Consider the following 18,456-nt stretch of genomic DNA (forward strand, 5'->3'; position numbering starts at 1 on the left):
ATCATGTCTTTGAATTATGAGAGGTATGAATTCTAACACAAATGTGCTTAGCTGTCAGCATCCTTTTGAAAACCAACATCCTTCCAGGGGTTACTAAAACCCCACACCAGCTATGAGAAATAAACTAGACTTTTTTTGCCCCCTCGTTTGAGACACTAGTTTGAACCCCACTCCTGCAAGGAATCGCAGAATTTCATGTAAATACAAGAGGGGGCTCTTTATTTGAAGGCTCTGCTGTTTGCATTGAGCCTTCTATAGGCATAACATCCCTTACAGGATCAGGTGGGACTTAGTGTTTTAGGGTACATGTAGACTACAAGCCTCTTTCGAAAGAGATAGTCTAGACAGCCATGTGACTTTAGAAAAAGCGATACCAGTGAATGCCACAAGAGGGCACCTAAAGCCTTAAATAAAAACAAAGACAATTCTTTACCATTGACTGGTTTTATTATCTTTTTTCTTACATTGTCTGCATCTGAGTCACCTGTTCCAGAACTTTCATAAGTGGCCTGTGACACTTCTTTGTAGAATGTCACAGCATTAACAGGAAGTAGTAAAAATAAATTACAGCATTGCAAAAATGCATTTCACTGGGCTACCGAAGCTTTACTATTCCATTTTATACATATTTTTACATGTTTACAGTTGACAAAAAAGTCACACATGCACTAGGAAACACAATACTAACCAAAGGCACTGCCAGCAGTATTTTGCGCATCTCACAGAAGGGGCCTTTGCTAATATCTAAAGCTTGTGCCTTTGGCACAAATCACTTGACTGTGCTTTGTATCAGAACGGGTGTTCCATGGGTTCTCTCTTTTAATGCCCCTTATCCAAAAACAAACAAACACAAACAGCCCTCCTTTTTTTGCAGGAGCTTATCAGCAGCATTCACAGTAATTGCATAAGAAGCCATGCCTTCTACTAAAAGTTTTAAGACATGCTTGGGGGTCTGCTGGGTAGGATGGTCACTGAAAAAACAAAATCAGCATAAACACCCATAAAACTACATACAGCTTTTAGCCAGGAAGATGTGAAGCTTAAAAAATCTGGCTCTTGCTTCTCAGAACCACAGACATTTTACAGTGCACTTTCTTTTTAGACAATACTTGTAGATCGTGCTTTTGCAGCTCAGAGCACTAAGTGCTAATGACTTACCTGTCGCACAGTGGACTTGAGAGGTCAGTAAGTATTCTCCCCATTTTACAAATGGGTAAGCACCCACAAAGCCTGGGATTTCTTGATACTCTTTCTGCTGCCTCAGGGTTGTTAAAGGTCACCTGGGTAAGGAATACAGTACAACTGGGTGGTTTCCCCTGCCCTGCAGCCCTATTATCAAACTGGTCAATGCTGCCAGGTAAAAAATAAGCGGTGACACCTCTACATAGTGACAGGCTTGCTAAGTGGTGCAATTACTCTCCTGTTTAACACATACTCATAGAAAAGTCACCTTAAGGGAGCCTGAACCATTCTTTTCTCACGCCCAAGAAAATCAGCCTCATGCCTACAGTACTTGAGTGGGCAGGGGGAAAAAGTGACAAATGGCTTTTCGGAAAAGCCCTTCCCAACAGATGGTCCTCATGAGTTTTACAGTAAAGGTTTCACTCTTAAAAAAAGGCACTGAGGTAAATCTGAGATTCTTACAATTGCCTTCTTGTGTAACTGTGTATCTAGTGGACCCTGACCTCTGCAGTGGAATAGTTTCCCCATATAACAAGCATGAAGGGGTGCTTTGACACAGGTGGTCCGTTTCAAGTCACTTCAGGTGTTGTGTCTGCACTACCCACTTGTCATGGTTTTACCATCAGGTTTCCTTTCTTTTCACACACCCCTTCACTGCACGAAGAATAGATGCAGACAAGGAAAGAGCAAAACTAACTTCGCACACAGTGCTTAACCCAATGCACAAAGCGGAAACATTAGAAAAAAAATCTGTTAAAAGCAACACCTTAGATTAAAGCTTTTCAGGGAGAAATGTGATTTTTTTTTTTTAAAGTGGGTGTCCTTCAACACAGAGAACCCAGGAGCAGCCATGTGGAGACGTGTGTCACCAGGAGCAACGGCAGGGTTAGACACCCCTCCTGTGAATATCTGCAAAAGGCTAAGCTGCTTCTCAGACAGAAGGAAGGTGGTGAGAAATGACATTCTTTTTAACGTCTCCCAGCTCCAAGCGTAGCAAGGTGGGAGTCAGACAGGGAGTCTAGTGGCCTCTTGCCTACGTGCAGAAGGAAGACAAGAGGAGGATGCCGAGGCTCTGTAGGCGGTTGGGTGATGGTGCAGCGATGGAAGGTGAGCAGGTGACCGGAGGCTGAGCAGCTGCTGCTCCAGTTGCAAAGGGGTCAGCCCCATGTTCTCTCCTCCACTATCTCTTACTTGTAAAAAGAGGAGGAAACCTGTCCAGTATTGGTCCCTGAGTTGGAAACTGGCCATGTACACAACAACCGCATTGAGCAGCAAGGAACACTTGCTCTCACTCCGAGACCAACTAGCCAAGCAATCCTAGTTTCACTTTCATTTCATTGGGGGGAGGAGGGGGAGAGAGAGGAACAAATTCCCTAGGAAGAACATTAGCTAAAGTCTCAGTAAAAACCTACTGCCCAGACTACTTAGGACATGGAGCCTTCTTGGCACCTGACTTTCTACATTTCAGTAGATAGCTTAAAATTGTGCAACAAATGTGTTTGGCATCAACTACAGCTGCAGTGTGCACAGGAGGGGGTGCAACAAGCCTGTTGCTTTATCTGCTGCTTCCCCTGGGGCCACCTGACCTATGAAACGACAGGACGACACAACACAACCACCACACGCAAGGCAGCCGCAGAACCTTCAGACAAAGCCAAGGGGTAAACAGTTGGGCGGACGATGAAAGCAATGTTGTTCCATCCTGTTCCCCACAGTCACCCGGTAAGTATTCCTACTGACTTAACATTCAGCAGTTACCATGAAGTTTCGCTGCTTGACGGATCCAATGTGACAACGGCAAGCAAAGCAGCATCTCTATTTGGTTTGTCGAAGGCCTGCAGACTTAAGTGGAGACTTCCCATTCTTTACCGACTGGCTGTACTCCAGTGATAAAAATTTCATAAGGAAAAGAAATGCAACATTTGTCTCTGTGGGGTGCGTCACTCGCCAGACGAGGGACAAGGAGAAAGGATCAGACAAATCTGAAGTGTCCTGAGAAGCATCTCTTTTTAAAAATATCTAGCTGAGGCTGATAAACACACTCTGTGTTCGGGGTTATCCGGGTTTGCCCCCTGCTTCTTTCAAAGTCTCCTGCAGTCTTTGTTTATAGTTGCTGTACTTCCTTTGTACTTGCTGAATTTTGTCTTTTTCCTCTCTGTCCAGTATTGTTAAGAAATTTTGTAGTTCTGGGATAGAGAATGCGTCCCACTGCAGAGAAAGCAAAACCAGAGAAATGAGGTGAGCAGTACACCACCTTCTGCCACTCGCCTGTAACACGCACACCTGTGGTTCACTGTGCAGCTGGTTGCTCAACATGAAAGTCAGGGACATGCTACTGAGCAAGGTCAGTTATCTTACTATAGAGACAGAAAGCTCTAGTTAACTGGCCTTGCAATTAGACACTGCAAGTGTCTTGTCCTCCAGTTATAGATAGAGTGGGTTAGAAATTTTTCTAACTCAATGCTTTAATCAAAATGCTGATTTATCAAAACCAAAACTTTGGGAGAAAGGGGCCCTTTCCACAAACTGACATTTTGAAAATGAAAAATTCCAATTTTTTCAGTCTGAAATGACTTTGTTTAGAAATTGGATGTAGTGCAAACTTTTTTGTTTTTAATTGAAAAAATTGAAATGGGGCAGGAGGGAGTAGGTTTGGTTAGAAAATATTTGGCCAATGTGGGACAAGAAAGTTTTTTCAAAAACTCCAATTTTCAGAAGAGAGGAAAACCATTTCCCACTTCACTGTTCATAAAGGTATATGTCCCAGCTTCATGAGTTGTGCTGATCCAACATGCAAACCAAGCTTAGAGTGATGTGGGACTATCCCAAAGTGAAACCTGGCAGCACTTAAAATTTTCCACTGCAATACTGGGCTTCACAAAACAATTTCCAAAGGGACTGAAGAAAACAGGAAAGTAACAAAGCTGTATCCCACAGAAGCTCATACAATCACATGTGCTTTCTATCACAAGGGGACAGGAGAGATCAGAACTACCCATCATAGCATGTTATAACAAGCAGGGAGAGTTCTACTTAGATTGCTTTTAATTTGAGAAAACAACAAAAGATGGTAAGAGATGCTGTAATGGAAACCCCATCATGCAGGTTACGAGAGGCCACCTTCTACTCAGCAGTAGGAGTACTACACATCAGGCACTATCCCTGACAAACAGATATCTGGCCCTAACTTTGGAACTCAGACATACTTAGTCCTGCCTTTTTTATTTTTCTTTTCTTGGGACATGACGACTCCGCTATGTGTCAGTCCCCCATACTGCTTAGCAGTTGATAGATTCATCTCATGTGGGGGTTTAGCTAAGCTCTCTGAAGGTCTGAGTTGCCATCTTGTGCAGCATAAGTCAAATGAAGGCCTAGGAAGCTGGAGATTTATTATACAGCATAGTACTGGCCTCTATTTTAAAATGGGTGGATTAGCTATGGCCCTAGTTAGCTAATCTAATCTGAGGATTAAGGGTGGACTGTATTGCTTAGTTTGATGAACAAACAAAAACAAATGGATTAGGGCCTAAAAGCATGCAACAGGCCACAGAATTTTTACAGATTTTTTTTTTTTAATGCACTAAGTTGTCTGCTGCATTTGAGGTAGGTCAGAAGTTCAAGATAAAGCACCTCAAAGGATTCCTTGAGAAGACTGGCATCTAACTCAGTGTTTTGGTTGATCATACAGTAACACACAGAAAATTAATTTGCAGCTCCTCTTCCCTTTGTCCCCAGCAACTCCTGCCCTCTCAAACTCTGTTTCTACTGCAGGAAGTCTTCCACGTTGAACAAGGACATTTGTTTTTGGAAGTCTACTAACATGGGCACGAAAGCTAAGGGAAAATGACTCCCAGACATACCTCCACTTCGCCCGTTTCGTTTTCCTTCAGCACAAAACTGAGAATGTCTGTGTCAGGGCCAGCCAGCAGCCGGAGATACAAGGGGTACGCTGTTAGAGAAAGCTTCTGAAAGAGAACTGCAGGAGGAAAAAGAGAGAAATTCTAAATGAGCCATGAAGATCAAAAGCCAGGAGATGCTCAGGAAGCTACTGAACAAACACAAACGTTGGTCCTGAGACATCTTGACCTAGACTTTTGTAACTAGAGTTACCCTGGGCTGTACCATCTCGCGCAAAGGTGTTTATAAAGAGTGAGGCTGGGCAGACTAGTGCATAAAGCAAATGATCCCAACAGCTAGATCCTATATCTGCTGGTCAGCTATGCAACCCTAAGTAAAGGTTCTATCCCTATTACGGAAATTACAGTCCTGGACACCACAGCCACCTGTCAGAGACCTAGCTTCGACTGTGCCAGTGAAAGCCCATTCACTCTCCCTGCTTCAAGGTGAATGTGCTATCAGGCTTAATTCTCTTCTGGGCACCACATTCAGCCCTGGGAGTCTGCAGGCAGATCCCATAAGCCCTATGTAAGTGCCTATGAAAGTGGCCTCATTTTCCAAAGGGTGGAAGATCTTGCAGTGCCTATCAATGCGGCTGCTGAGGACTCAGCCTATTGGAAAATCAGCCCATGAGTTGAGGTGCCTGCATTAGGACTGAGAAGCTTAAAGTTATGCACCCAAATTACAAAGTCTGGGCCCAAGCGTAGGAAGACCCTCCCATGAAAGGATCTGTATAAATACCATCTCTCACCCAGGAAGAGCCCGCCCTGCTGGCCAGCCCAACCAGAACCATGCAATTTAGCCCTTTTGCAGGCAAGGACACACTTTAATTTCAGTGGGAATTTGGTACCTGATTCCTTCAGGAATTTTTAACACCTCATCCAGACTCTCCTACACTGTTTTGTACTAAGACAGCCTACCCATGACACCAAAGAAAATCAGCTTCCTGTTGGATTTCTGAGGGTGGGTTTTTCCCCCCCTGGGTGGGGGTTTGGTGGAAGATATCACAGTGGAAATTGGAGTCTTCTCCCAAGCCTTGGGGAGAGGCACATGACAATTATGAACAACGGGGAACAGAGAAGGAAGAAGAAAAGCCAGGATTTCCAGGCAGAGCTGCTCCCTTTACTACCAATTATAAAAAAAAAAATGTAATGCCAAGATCTTATTTACAAGGGTGGGTGTGTCACGATTCCGCTAAGGTTAAAACTCTCATTGTGAGGCAGAGTGCCAGTCGTTTGAAGGTATTAGCTAAGGCATTGTCAGAGCTCAGCGTTGCTACGGGGAAGCTAAATAAATGAGCAGGACATTCTGGCCAGGGACATGCCTAACATCTGGAAAAGAGCCATACTGGCCTCAGCTATTCATGCACAGTGTACAGGAGCACAGGGTAAGGCTGAATTCCGTGCAGGCGAGTAACTGTCTCAAAGGGCTGAGTCACCCTGAGGAGGATTGCAACACCCACAGTATCAACATTTAGAACATGATTTTAATGCATGAAGCCGGTCACTATAACTGAGCTGACAAGCCTGGGGCATAAGTGGCTGCATTTCATAAGGAGTTCTCTTCCACCACGACAATACAATTTGGCGCAAGCATCTATAGGGGGCTCCCAAGCCAGCTAGTCCGTGGCACCTCCTAGCTTCCGTTGCAACAGCTTGCATTCCACAAAGGTGGCCATGTTTGCCTCTGGGCTCCGACACTAGGCCTTGTAACTTAAGTAGGAGCTACTTGTGGTACTGGAAATTAGATCCTATCTGTGCACCAGAGAACAGGGGTAGTTTCATTGTTAAACAATGTATAACTGCATTAGCTAAGAGGGGGCTGGCACTGAGGCTGAATAAGATAGTAGCAGGATCGTTTTACTACACAGAGGGAAGGCAAACCTTTCCCAGGGATTTAGTAGGCTGCAGACTGTTGATTAAACCCTCCTTAATGGCCCTAAATAGACCCTCCCCCACACAGTAATATCTGAGCACTTCACTCTTTGATGTATTCGTCCGTTCAACACCAGTGAGGCTGCAAAGTGTTCTGGCCTGTAATCTATAGTTTATATAGCTCCTTTCACACACACCCTGAACACACCCCAGCAAAGAAAGACGGACTGACTATAAGCAGCCCCTGCTGCAAGGTGCGTACGCAGTGCCCAAACCATTACACAGCTGCTCAGGGTAGGGAGTCACTTAATCCAACTGAAATCGCAGGCACATCTGATCATCTGCATTTTGTCCCAGGCCATCCCTAACTCCTGCAACAAGTGAGATTTGACCCTTATGTGGCCACAAGAAGTCAGGATCACTATGGTGGGAGGCCACATATACATGGGTTGGCTATTATGGCTCTTCCTCCATGAATGCAGTGGGAAGAATGACACAAAGCAGATCTTCTGGTGGGAAAGCACAGCCTCTGACAGCGCTGCTGGTAGGAATGACACTACCAAATGAGAGGAAACATGGATTCAGGCACTGGACCGGGACGCCAGAGATTTAGGATCATTTCCCAGGTCTGCCACCGACTCCCCCTATGAGCTTGGTCAAGTCACTTCATCTTTCAAGTCCTTAGTTTGCCATCTTACAGATAGGGATCACAATCCTCCCTTTCTGCCACCCTTTGTCTGTCTCATGATTTAAGTTGCAATGTCTTTGGGGCAGGCGCTGTCCAATGTTCCCTCTAATTGTTTCCGTGTGGGCAATACATTTTGTTCTGTGCACCAAGGCATGTGCAGATATGCACCACAGTAGAAAGCCATACTGCCAGCTGTGGGTGCCCTGCTAATCAGATAGGTGGCATTTGAATTTCTCCTGGGTGGTTGCCCAAGCACACAGTTTACAGGGAATACCGATGCTGTCTATGTTTGGCACCTTGTACAGTGGGTCAGAGAGCACCTCTTGCTCTATCATAACGCAAATCACAATTTTACCAGCTCTGGAAGGGAGAGAAAGCATCCCTACAGGAGAGGAATGGGGAGGGGAGGTGCGGGTGGGAAGACTCCTCGCTGAGCCCCTATGGGATAGGCTGCCGGAGACGGGGTGAACTCACCTTGCCCATCTTTCTGCATCTCCTTGAAAAGTGCAAACTTCTGCGGATTATCTACCACCATAAACTTCTTGAGAAGCCCCAGGATCACCTCGCCGACGGTGGTCGTGCTGCTGATGTGCAGCTGCGTGACGGCATCCAGCGGCAAGTAGAAAGACGTTCTCTTCTCCGTCGTCTCTGCCAGGTTCACCTCCTTCAGGGCATCGTAGATGGACTGCGGCCTGATGCCGGCTGGCACAGTCACCGGCCGGCGCAGTTTCAAGTGCACTTTGATGAAGCCCGTGTAAGTGCCATCCTCATTCTAAGGCAAAGGAGATGGCCAAAGTCAAGTTTCAATGCGCTCATGGTGCAAGCCTGGTTTTCAGCGAATGCCTGTAATGGTGGATGGGCTTTTTGCAATACTTTACCCAGTGGCAGACAAAACGGCAAGGGCAGTTTTCTATCATGCCTGAAACTTCCCCATTAATAATCTCCAAGGCACTAGAATTTAGGGTTAGTCACTACAGAACTATTTCTGTGCTCTGCTATTTAATAATGCCCTCCCATTCTTCCGATCCAGCTGCTGTCTCCTTCTATGGAAACTGTTCCTGCTGCAGGGAAGAGTTATGAAAACTGACTGACATTAAATACCCTTTGTGCTTGCAATTACACTTCTGTCTGCTTTCACTGGAGAGGGGGTTTGGAGAGAACATGTAAACATCTGAATTGGAGTTTTGAGGGGGGATAATTTGGAGCTATACTGGCTATTTTCATACCAGTTTCACTCCAAATCTTTGAAATCGTACAACATTTAAGAGCAGGTTAGACAGACATCTATCAGGGATCGTCTAGACAGCACTGAGTCCTGCTGAGAGGGCAGGGGACAGGACTCGATGACCTCTCGAGGTCCCTTCCAGTTCTAGTGTTCTATGATTTCCATCAATTGAGAAGGAGAGCTGTGAGATTTTTCATCATCCTGGGCCAGATCTGGAGATAAGGGCCCTTTACACAGACTTATGAGAAATCTAACTCTGGTTAAGAATGGACAACATGTGGATTGCCACACAGTAACAAACTACAAAAGATTAGGACCTATGGAATTGATTGTTTAAGTGAATTGCTACAGAGGCCCAAGACCATACAGGTTATAAGCAAAAGATGGCCCATTTGCCTTACAAGAAAATGATCCACGAAAAACTCCTTTGGAACCTATGCTACTCCAATCTTACATCATGGGTCACAAAAAGAGGGAAAATATCCCTTAAGTGACCCCTGGCTGCTAGAAGACTCTTCCCTGCTCTTGTTTTTGTTCACTTCAGTCATAAGTGAGGACTGGTTCTTGAAACAACTTGGGGCTTTGTTTCCATAAACTGACAAGCTTTGTGAAATTTGCTCCTTTTGTTAAATCTGATTTGTCAACTCAACCATTTCCTTAGCCCCCACAAGATTTACCAACAGCTCTTGATTTACAGAGTTTGTTTTTCCTCCCAAGAAATAAACAAGGCTGCAATCAAGGGCTAGAATTGTAAGCAAATGACAATGGGTTCCACAACTTTGTTCAGAAGTTTGACCAAGCTCCAAGTCAGCTGTGTGACAGCTGCTGAACTGCAGTGATGCAACTTTCTAGTTATCGTGACTCATCCAGGCTAGTACAATACAGCCTGATCTATGGGTGACAAGTCATTTGCTGGACACTGAAATTACTCTGACAATTTCCACAGTGGGGGGAAAAAAAAGTTGTAAAACAAGCTTCTGAACTGTGGTGGCTCATGCCAAATGAACCCCAGTGTAAATAAGGCTGGTGAATAAGTGCTTCAGGTGCTGAATGGCAGCCCTGGAAAACAAAACCCTGTATTATTATCTGTACAGCCCTACTAAATTCACAGCTTCATGGCCTTTGAACATAAGAACGGCCGTACTGAGTCAGACCAAAGGTCCATCTAGCCCAGTAGCCTGTCTGCTGACAGTGGCCAGCACCAGGTGCCCCAGAGAGGGTGGACCGAAGACAATAATCAGGCGATTTGTCTCCTGCCATCCCTCTCCAGCCTCTGACAGAGGCCAGGGACACCAATTCTATCCCCTGGCTAATAGCCTTTTATGGAGCTCACCTCCATGAAATTATCTAGCTTCTCTTTAAACTCTGTTATAGTCCTAGCCTTCACAGCCTCTTCTGGCAAGGAGTTCCACAGGTTGACTACACGCTGTGTGAAGAAGAACTTTCTTTCATTAGTTTTAAACCTGCTACCCATTAATTTCATTTGGTGTCCTGTAGTTCTTCTATTTAGGAAACTAATAAATAACTTTTCTTTATCCGCCCTCTCGACACCACTCATGATTTTATATCCCTCGATCATATCCCCCCTCAGTCTCCTCTTTTCTAAACTGAAATGTCCCAGTCGCTTTAACCTCTCCTCATATGGGACTCGTTCCAAATCCCTAATCATTTTAGTTGCCCTTTTCTGAACCCTTTCCAAGGCCAAAATATCTTTTTTGAGGTGAGGAGACCACATCTGTACACAGTATTCAAGATGTGGGCGTACCATAGTTTTATACAGGGACAGTAAGATATTCTGTGTCTTATTTTCTATCCCTTTCTTAATAATTCCTAGCATCCTAATTGCCTTTTTGACCGCCGCTGCACACTGTGTGGAAGTTTTCAGAGAACTGTCCATGATAACTCCAAGATCTGTTTCCTGATTTGTCGTAGCCAAATTAGCCCCCATCATATTGTACGTATAGTTGTGGTTATTTTTCCCGATGTGCATTACTTTACACTTACCCACATTAAATTTCATTTGCCATTTTGTTGCCCAATCACTCAGTTTGGTGAGATCTTTTTGGAGTCCCTCACAGTCTGCTTCTGTCTTGACTATCCTCAACAGTTTTGTATCATCCACCAACTTTACCACCTCACTGCTTACCCCTTTCTCCAGATCGTTTATGAATAAGTTGAATAGGATTAGTCCAAGGAATGACCCTTGGGGGATACCACTAGTTACCCCTCTCTATTCTGAAAATTTACCATTTATTCCTTCCCTTCGTTTCCTGTCTTTTAACCAGTTCTCAATCCAAGAAAGGACCTTCCCTCTTATCCCATGGCCATGTAATTTACACAAGAGCCTTTGGTGAGGGACCTTGTCAAAGGCTTTCTGAAAATCTAAGTATTCTATGTCTACTGGATCCCCCTTAATTTAACTATAGGGAAACATCAGTAGGGTTCAACCAGGAGCTGAGTCTTGGGGTCACAGGAATTATTAGCCTCTCCTGAGATCCCATTGAGGAAGCCTGGTAGAATGGTGGGTATTTTTTCTTTTGACAACTATCTGCAAGAAAGAAGCCCAGAAGCATTTAATTTGGTTCTCAGAGTGGCTCCTGAAAAGTCAGCAAGTTGCTTTTAATATATGGAGATATACCCATCTCATAGACCTGGAAGGGACCTTGAGAGGTCATCGAGTCCAGCTCCCTGTCCTCATGGCAGGACCAGGTACCATTCCTGACAGATTTGCCCCAGATCCCTAAATAGCCCCTTCAAAGACTGAGCTCACAACCCTGGGTTTGGCAGGCCAATGCTCAAACCACCAAGCTATCCCTCCTTGCTTAAGACTGAACGATGGTACTTTGCACTAGAAAGGCCTTAACCAGTGGGTACAAATTTCCAAAGCACTTTGCTGTCAGAGCTTTGGTCTCCCTAAGTGAAATAGGCTCCCAGATCACAAAGGATTCTGAAATTTTACTCCCATCAATTAGTAGTACAGGTTGAACCTCTCTAGTCCGGCACCATCTGTGGTCCGGTATGATTGTAGTTAGCCGGGTGTCCACTTATCATGGGGGTAGACAAGTTTCCTGTGGTCTCAAAGTTTCTTTACCGCCACCAGTCCTGGCTCTGTGCTATTTAGCTCTAGTTTACCCCTAACGTCTTGTAAGAGTCCACTAAGCAGTGGAAGTGCTGGTGATGCTGTTAAACAATATTGACCTCCCGTAGTCCGGCAAATTCTCTGGTTTGACACTGGCCAGATCCTGCAGGTGCCAGACTAGAGCGGTTCAACCTGTACAATAGCGCCATGACACACCAACCAACCATTGGGACCCCTTGCATTAGGTCCTGTATAGAAAAAGACACAGTCTCTACCCCCAAAGAGCTTATGCTCTTCCCCCTGCAAATTCTCCTACTTTCATAAGAAGAGCATTGGATGCAGTCTGAGTTAAAATGCAAATTCAAATACTGCTTTCCATGACCCCATCCTCAAAGGCTGGGTCTGTTTAGACCTAAGTTTTTGATTCAGGCCAGTCTGTAGTCTTAAGCATTTCAGGAGAATGCAACTGCTAAAATAGGTTCATATGAATGCTACACTCAGAATTCATTTGACAGACTATGGTTCAAATGCAAGGCAAGCTTGAAAATGGATGATAAGAGAGGGATCACGCGATGATTCCCTGGTCTGTTCACTCCCTCTGGGGCATCTGGTACTGGCCACTGTTGGCAGACAGGACACTGGGCTAGATGGACCTTTGGTCTGACCCAGTTTAGCCACCCTTATGTTCTACACCCTGTGCCGGTAACCAATGAAGTTACATCATCTGATTGTCTGCTGTTTATGAATGCAGTTGTCTCCCCCATGTATTTACGCCATCTGCCTGATTATTCTCATTGCCGTAGGACCTGATCACCTGCAGTTATTTGGCAGATGACCCAGAGCTATCCACGTTGGGTGAATTTCTCCCCCTATGAAAAGATGCAGCATAACGGCCGAGGCACCTCCAAAACCAGAATTAAAATGGCTACCTAATGCACAAAGTAAAGTAGACAGAGAAATAAAATACATACCAACTTCATCAACAAGCAGTTTGTAACCTTGGTGTTGTAAGCATCGATTTTCTGTTTAATCTCCTCGACAGTGGGAGCTTTGGGTTTTTCTTCTTCTACTGTTTTTGTCACATTCTGAAACAAGAAATAAATAATAGTTAATGCCTTCTGTTTGTATGTCACCGTGCTGCCGGGAGCGCCATTCAAACTGTCTGCTGCAAATGGTGTGCTCTTCATGGCTCTGGCTTCGCTAGGATATACATACAAGCATAAAGACAGACAGGATCCCTGATTTGAGAGTTTACAACAAGCATGACGGAGAAGATAATGTCATTTTTTGCTATTATTTGTACTGGTATCATGCCTACAGGCCCTAATCAAGCATCAAGACTCCACCATGCTAGGTACTGTACACACAGAAACAAGACCCTTCTCCAAAAAGCTTACAATGTAAAAGAGATCTTCACTACTTGGAAGATCACTGCTGCAATCGATCTTCCAGAGTTTGATTTAGCGAGTCTTGTTAAGACTCGCTAAATCAAACTCAGAGGGTGCCCCCTCTGGTGTCAGGTACTCCTCCTTTTGTGAAGAGTAAGGGAAGCCGATGGGAGGAAGTGCCCCCATCGGCCTCCCGCTGTGGGGACGCTGCCAAGTTCGGCTTAAGGTAAGCAGACTCCAGGTATATATACTACGTAGCTAGAGTTGCATACCTTAAGCTGAGCTGCCGGGTCTAGCGTAGACCTGGCCTAAGAAAGAACCACATGATGAATACACCCTACATAAGTTGACTGTTAACCCTCCATCCCACTGGTAGTTGCATTTCAGAAGCATGTGCAGCAAGGTCTCCATAAGAATACACTTCTTAATATTTATACTACAGGCCTCAGAGGCATAGCTACCTTTGGAAAATGCATGCCAGCTCTTGCCTGACCTGCCTCTCCCTCCCCACTGCCTCTGTGGGAGGCAGCAGGAGGGAAGAGGGGGTGGAAATGGCTCCATGGGAGCTGCCATAGCTACCTTTGGAAAAGGCATAGCTACCTTTGGAAAAGAACCAGCAACCTGCATAACAGTGTAAAAAGAGTAAATTTTGGCTAAAGACGTAAAGGCATCCTCTTAGCGCCCGCCCCCTGGTGCCATTTTCATGGAGAGTTTTGTGGCTTCCTTAGTTTTCCTGCAGAGTGAAGAGGGTTTAGAGTTTTGTCCAGAGGACTTTATTAAACCTGCACGGAATTTTCTCAAAGGGGTGACAGTGGGTGGGTTTGTTTTTTAACCCTACTGGAATTCAACCCACTGCTTCCAAGGAATCTAAGGTATTTCAAACGCGGTGCTTAAAGCTCTAAGCTGTCCCTTCTGGAAAGCTGAGAAATGCCACATAGGTCTGCCATGCAGGAGGGTCTGAGATTTGCACAGTCAGTAATGACAGGCAGATGGCTGTTATAACTCCAAAGAGTTCTTCAGTGATGTATTGACCCAGAGTGTTCTGGGTGATTTAATGACTACAATGGCTCCTACAGGCTGATGAATGTGAAGACCAATGGGGAGGCAAAGGAACAGACAAGCCACTAATGGCTTTTGTTCTCATGGGGTTTTGGATGCTCCTGCACCACACACTTCATCTGTAAAACATCTCCATCTTGCACATGCCAATGGCCCGCACCATCTGCAGCATAATGGATCAGTGGGTCTATCATATTTGCTCCTTGCAGCCCCCAACAGGAATATTTCTGGGTTATGTGCTGCTGATGGCAAGGGGCAAAAATAATAGCTTTCTTGAACCGCTTCCCCTAGCACTGCAGAAAAGCGTCCCCCACATGGCAAGTGTGAAACAGCAGAGATTTGAGAGTTTCATGGGGGAGTCCAAAGAGGGACCTGGAAACAAGGGGGCGAGGAAGGTTTTCATTGTGGAATGCACCTTGGAGCCTGCAGTCCACATGGAAGACCCAACGGAGTTGCGTGTTTTTGTGGAACTCGTCATGGATGCTTTAAGTAAGCCCACGTGCAATTAACGAAAAGACACAAAGTCCCTGAGAAATTGGGGGTATCTTTGTGGAGCATTAACTGTAGCACAAGAACAGCACCTAAGCAATTGTTCCTGGGATGTTACCTATTGGGCATTTCTGTCAACATGCAACTATTTGACATTTTAGCAGTTACATGTTTACAAGCAGGGGAGGGAAGAGCCAGTACTCACTGAGCCGGCTTTTAAGCTCCTGCCTGCCCCATCCCACTACTTCTATGGAAGGCGGGGGGAGGCAGCTCTGAAAAAGCCGGCATGGAAGGGGGGCTGGCTCCCCATGCATGCCAGCTCTTGCCTGACCTGCCTCTCCGCCCCCCCCCCCCCACTGCCTCTGTGGGAGGCAGCGGGAGGGAAGAGGGGGTGGAAATGGCTCCATGGGAGCTGGCATGCACTGCCTCCCCTGCTTTCTGCCTGGCGGGGGGGGGGGGGAGAGTGAGTGAGTGTGTGTAAGTACTCAACAAATAATTATGTAGTCGACTATACCTCGACATCCCTAAGCGGTTCTCTGCCATTTTGCATGGGGAAGTCGGGGTACTTTTCCCTCTATGAACATGAGTCACAGGAGGACCTGAGAGTGCACAGAAAACCATAAGTGAGCTTCTACCACACTCCCTACTACGCGGGGATCACATTGCAGCTTCCCCCTCTGTAAAATGGCAGCAGACGCAGGGAGCTTTGCCAGAGATCGTGTGGAGCCAGCTGCAGCACCCCTGGCTTCACCCATTGTATTTGCCACTTCTGCCTCATTGGCCAGTTCCACTTCATCCACCTGCAGCTGCCTAATGTTAGGCCCCTCGCCCAACATCTGGAAACCACTGGCTATTTTTCAGGTCTCTGCTAGCATTTTCTCCCTGTGCAGATAGTGCTGACAGCAGGTTCACCCAGGCAAAATTCTAGCGGCTTTGGGGAGGCGTTAGTAATTACTTCAGTCACCACAAAAGCAGTGAGCAATCTGCATGGCTAATACACAACACGCGCACTCCCAACGTTCCCAGTAATCCAATCAATGCATTCACAGCCTGCCCTGGAAGTCGCTCTGTTCTCCAAGCAGGGGAAACACAGCGGGATAAGGGTTCTTTTCTCTCCCCCTCATAGGTTTTGGTGAATTTCCTTTTGGGAGACTAAAATTACAGTCTGAAGCCGTACGTAGGAGGGGTTCACACACAGGTCTTTTATGTCAAGGCGTTCATTAGTCATGAGAGAGAATCAGAAAACCCCAGTCGGCAGATCCCATGAGACGCGCGCCTCTAGGGATCTACAGAAAAACATAACTGGGTGTTTAAAGTATTTAAACCAAAGGGCAAGAAACACTTCCATACAACTGCCATGAGGGGCTTATTAAGGAGGCTCATTAAAAGCCCCGATAAGCTATTCGTAGCTGAGTGTTTAGCCCCCACAGCTCCTAGGGATGTCAGCAGAAACTGCAGGTATCCAGCATCTTTGACAGTCATGCCATGGCTGTACCTGAATCAGGCTTAGGTTCAAAGGGCACTGACAGCTACTTCTAGACCCAAAATAAGGAATCAAAGGCTCAGCTGGCGTCAGAGTTATTTACTTGCTCCCATAACACAAGAACTAGGGGTCACCAAATGAAATTAACAGGTAGCAGGTTTAAAACAAACAAAAGGCAGTATTTCTTCACTCAGCACACAGTCAACCTGTGGAACTCCTTGCCAGAGGATGTTGCAAAGGCCTGGAGTTTAACAAAAATGAGCTAGATAGATTCATGGAGATTAGGTCCATCAACAGCTATCAGCCAGGATGGGCAGGGATGGTGTCTCTAGCCTCTGTTTGTCAGAAGCTGGGAATGGGCAACATGAGGTGGGCTCACTTGATGATTCCCTGTTCTGTTCATTCCTTCTGGGGCACCTGGCATTGGCCACTGTCAGCAGACAGGACACTGGGCTAGATGGACCTTTGGTCTGACCCAGTGTGGCCACTCTTAATGTTAAATGGATGTAGCTCCATTGAAGCCAATGCAACAATGCTGATTCACACCAGCCAGGGATCCCGACCTTCAAGCCTATAAAAATCAGCTGACTCCAGTAAGGTAGGGAAGGGGGGGGAAATCTGTGGATTTTCTTGCTGCCACTTGGCAGGCAGGCAGAGGAGCTGCAGGAAAGTTGCTATATGGACCCTAATTCCACCAGGAACCGAGGTTCGTTCCTGCTACTCTGAGCTGCATGAAGCCTGCTTCTGTGCTCTATGAACCCCTTTTGCTTTTGGGAGGTGTGCAGGAACCAGGATGATGCCTCCCTCTACAACAGGTCCCGCAAGATATGGAACACTTTCCCCGTGGCCCATCAACGGCCAGGAGTTCTGCCCCCAGCATGGTATCTCCAGTGGGGCAGGAAACAGCAGCAGGGACAAAACCATGGAGAAGTTACCAACAAGTCCTCCCCTTCCACAGGTTTACATGCAAGGGGGAAGTACGTGACCCATGTGTTTTCTTGTCCATGAAACTTCAGGTGAAAGACACTGTTCTCCGGAATTGGAAATCTGCTGCTGCCTGGAAATTCGCTAAAAGTTACTTGCTATCAAAGTTTAAATTGAGTTCAATTAGCATGGTCTACGAACTGCAAACTTTAGGCAGATTTAGGAGCACCCGGGGATTAAACTGTAATTAACTGAACCACAAATGCTCTGGTATTTAGGGGACCCCGAAGAGAACTGGCAAGACTGGCCTAATGAAATCAAAATCTCCGGAGTGCCTTCCAGGAAAAGCATCGGCATGTGATGTTGCTGGCAGCCCGGGGGGGGGGCGGGGGGGGGGGAGGCAGAGCTGGAGCAGATGCCAGAGCCCAATCCACGTGGTTGTTCATACTGCTAGTTCGACACGGTGAAGCTGTAATCACAGGGAATGTGTTGGGAAAAGACCTGCCCTAGTTCAGACAGGAACTAGACTGGGGGAGCACTATGGTCCCTTCTCAGCTTTTGTCTCCAGGACTGAATAGCTTCCGGAGAGTGGCCCAAGGAAGGAGGTGGTAAGCAACAGTGCTGGTGCTACGTGCTTCCTCTAGCCACTCTGGACTCCGATCCCATACGTGGATCGAGCCCCCTGGATCCACATGCAGTGCCACAAAGGGGTGTAGAAAGCACCCAACAGGCCTGAGAATGTAAACAGCGCAGGGCTCGGGGCAGGCCATTTCCGGAGATACACAAATGTTATCCCCGGGTCTCTGACCAAGCCTGGGAGCAAGTGGGGGAACAGCGAGGGGTGTTATCCAAGTCCACGCCAGCTGTGCAGCCAAGGCTTGTGAGGAGAGGTTCAGGGAAAGGTCTTTTCCTGGCTCCTTGGACTGACTTTGAGGGTGTTACTGACAAATCACAATGGCCTGACTTGTCTCTGCACACCAAGGATGCTGAAAAAGCAGTGAGGCGAAGAAACACCCTCTGGGCTGCGGTAAGCAAATGAATCACAACAGGCACAGCTAGGGCTTGGCTGCGGCGTACTCCTAATTCATGGGAGCAGGCCACGCCACAGGGTACCCCAGCCTCCCTAGAAACATCTCAGCCTGACCCCTCTCTGCACAGCCCAGCCCCA

The 18,456-nt window shown here is 46.4% G+C and overlaps 1 protein-coding gene across 2 annotated transcripts in view; it reads right to left on the reverse strand.

Annotated features, from left to right (window-relative positions):
* Positions 1-947: 947 nt before the first annotated feature.
* The window catches only part of RASSF5 (Ras association domain family member 5), a 107,876-nt gene continuing 90,367 nt past the window's right edge, over positions 948-18,456 (reverse strand). For both annotated transcript variants that reach the window (XM_075910149.2, XM_006137231.5), the window contains 4 exons: positions 12,917-13,030; positions 8,116-8,413; positions 5,043-5,158; positions 948-3,390 (listed from right to left, as the gene is read on the reverse strand). In XM_075910149.2, coding sequence (XP_075766264.2) covers positions 3,238-3,390; positions 5,043-5,158; positions 8,116-8,413; positions 12,917-13,030 — 681 coding nt within the window. In that variant the 3' untranslated portion in view covers positions 948-3,237. The remainder of the gene's footprint in view (positions 3,391-5,042; positions 5,159-8,115; positions 8,414-12,916; positions 13,031-18,456) is intronic.

Source organism: Pelodiscus sinensis, chromosome 27 (genome assembly GCF_052426305.1).
Source record: "Pelodiscus sinensis isolate ZL-2025 chromosome 27, ASM5242630v1, whole genome shotgun sequence".
In the NCBI taxonomy this organism is placed as follows: Eukaryota; Metazoa; Chordata; order Testudines; family Trionychidae; genus Pelodiscus; species Pelodiscus sinensis.